Genomic DNA, 2,151 nt, shown 5'->3' with positions numbered 1-2,151 from the left:
AATGAAAAGGTGTGATGGTTCTGCTTGTAATGTCGGCGGAACAAAGTAAGTACATCAATATCTCATTGATTAAAATATTTCATAATTTCTTATAGTTCTTATCATAATTACTTTATTTGCTATAAATTCAATGAACATGTAACGTGTGTACATAATTTAATTATATTATTTTAGAGGCTCAGGAGGAGGAGGAGGTGGTGGTGGAGGGGGAGGTAGTGGCGGTGGAGGAGGAGGCGGGGGAGGTGGAGGTGGTGGAGGGAGCGGCATCGGAACTGGAGGTGGGCAAATAGGGAATCCAATAGGAGGTAGCTGTGGAAGTTATGGATGCGGAGATGGCAACTTAGGAGGAGGCCGAGGCGGTGAATATGGACATGGTGGATACCAAGACGATGGACGTGATATATATAGTGGATATGGAGATGGACGTGGCGGACGTGGTGGAGATGGAGGTGGCCGTGGTGGTGGACGTGGTGGATATGGTGGATACGGTGGTGGACGTGGTGGATACGGTGGTGGACGTGGAAGTGGACGTGGAGGTGGACGAGGAGGTGGACGTGGAGGTGGCCGTGGAGGTGGACGAGGCGATGGATATTTCGGAGGCAGGGAATATCCAGGAGGAAGTAGCTGCGGCAGTTATGGATGTGGAGGAGGAAAAGGCTGCGTGGGCCCGTCCTGTGGAGGTACTGATGGATCAGGATCTTGGTCGCAAAGCTCTTCGAATGCGCAAAGTTCTTCTGATGCGCAAACCAGTTCAAGTTCACAAAGTTCTTCAGGAAGTTGGACAGGGTGAGTTAACTCAACTAATTTCTTCAACATGCATAGTTATATTTTATATTTAATATAATTACTGATCACTGATATTCAGCCTGCACTAACACTAATCTCATACCATATAAACAGAGACACACAAGAACATATCTCAGACAATTATTGAACCCCTTAATTAACGTTTTAACCTTTCAATTTCTTATCAAGTCCTTAACGTGCACGCTTAAAAGTAATTCATATAATTCTCTTAAAAGTTGAACTCATCTTTAGATCAATTCTTAGTAATTATAGACAAACTAAATAATTAAACTACAAACAATATCTTTATATTTTGTTGTTTTCCTTCCTTTTAGAGGTACCGGCGGTAGAAAGTGTGAGTTGTATTCAAACTGTTGAAGAAACGACCCCATTCAAGTTTGCAATCAGTCAAGAATGAATGAATGAAGATCTCTCATGATTCAGGGGTAGATCTCATTATTTGTAACCACATTTTATTATAAGAAATATACTACAGTAAAAATACAGACATATTTGATTATATTTATTATTCCACAATTCTATCACTCTATCCATTATCCAATTAGTTTATAATTTGCTTTTGAAATATTATCTTCTCTTATCATTCGTAAGAAATGAAATGGAAATCTACAACCCATGAACGGGCCAGGAGTTCAATATTTCGTAAGGTAGTACTGTTTCTTGAACAACAGTTGTGCAAGGAGGTTAATTTTCTCATGATCATGCTCAACCACCAATTTTTTCCACAATGAAGTGAATCCACTTAATGAGGGTGGGAGGACCCGGGAAGGCTCTTCGAACACATGGTGTTGACTTACGGTTATAATAACAGTTTAAATAATTTATCTGTAAATTCTATAGGAAATATCAACATAAGTTTTTATGCTCCATCACTCGATAACCAATACCAATTTATAATTTCTACATTGAACCGCCACATTTATTCAAGCTGCCTACTATATAGGTTCTAGGCTACCATGATAGATTTTAGTTTAGACTAACTAATCTTGGGCGTTTTATTTGTACGGATAAGTATTTTTTTATTTTCTATAATTCTTCTTGTTGTAACAGTCTATTTACTTAACATCCTCATAGCCTCACTATCAGGGATAGGATCTTTTAGTTGTATTTTCCAGCTGTTCCATACTTAGCAGGCCAAATGGCTTCGGAAAGGATACTGGCCCTCGGTGGCCAACCAGTCGACTAACTGAAACAACTGAAACAGCGATTAGTGGACTGCGTTGCCAAAGACAGGCACCAAGCTTCTTCTTGTCAAGAAAGACCAGGATCTTCGTACTAGTAGCAGAACAGGGTAATGGACTGCAGCACATAAACATGTAAAATAAAAAAAATGTGCGAAATAAA

At 39.7% G+C, this 2,151-nt stretch overlaps 1 protein-coding gene across 1 annotated transcript; it reads left to right on the top strand.

The window, feature by feature from the left end:
- Positions 1-266: 266 nt before the first annotated feature.
- LOC136795426 (uncharacterized) lies at positions 267-1,287 on the top strand. Its single transcript, XM_067045980.1, has 2 exons — positions 267-786; positions 1,122-1,287. The coding sequence occupies exons 1-2, from the start codon at positions 366-368 to the stop codon at positions 1,202-1,204; spliced, it is 504 nt and encodes a 167-aa protein (XP_066902081.1). The 5' UTR covers positions 267-365; the 3' UTR covers positions 1,205-1,287.
- The last annotated feature ends 864 nt before the right edge of the window (positions 1,288-2,151 follow it).

This window comes from Halyomorpha halys, unplaced genomic scaffold (assembly GCF_000696795.3).
Source record: "Halyomorpha halys isolate HHAL.00 unplaced genomic scaffold, Hhal_1.1 Scaffold300.1, whole genome shotgun sequence".
NCBI lineage: Eukaryota > Metazoa > Arthropoda > Insecta > Hemiptera > Pentatomidae > Halyomorpha > Halyomorpha halys.
The sequence above is the reverse complement of the archived record's forward strand: the minus strand, read 5'-3'. Positions and strand labels throughout refer to the sequence as shown.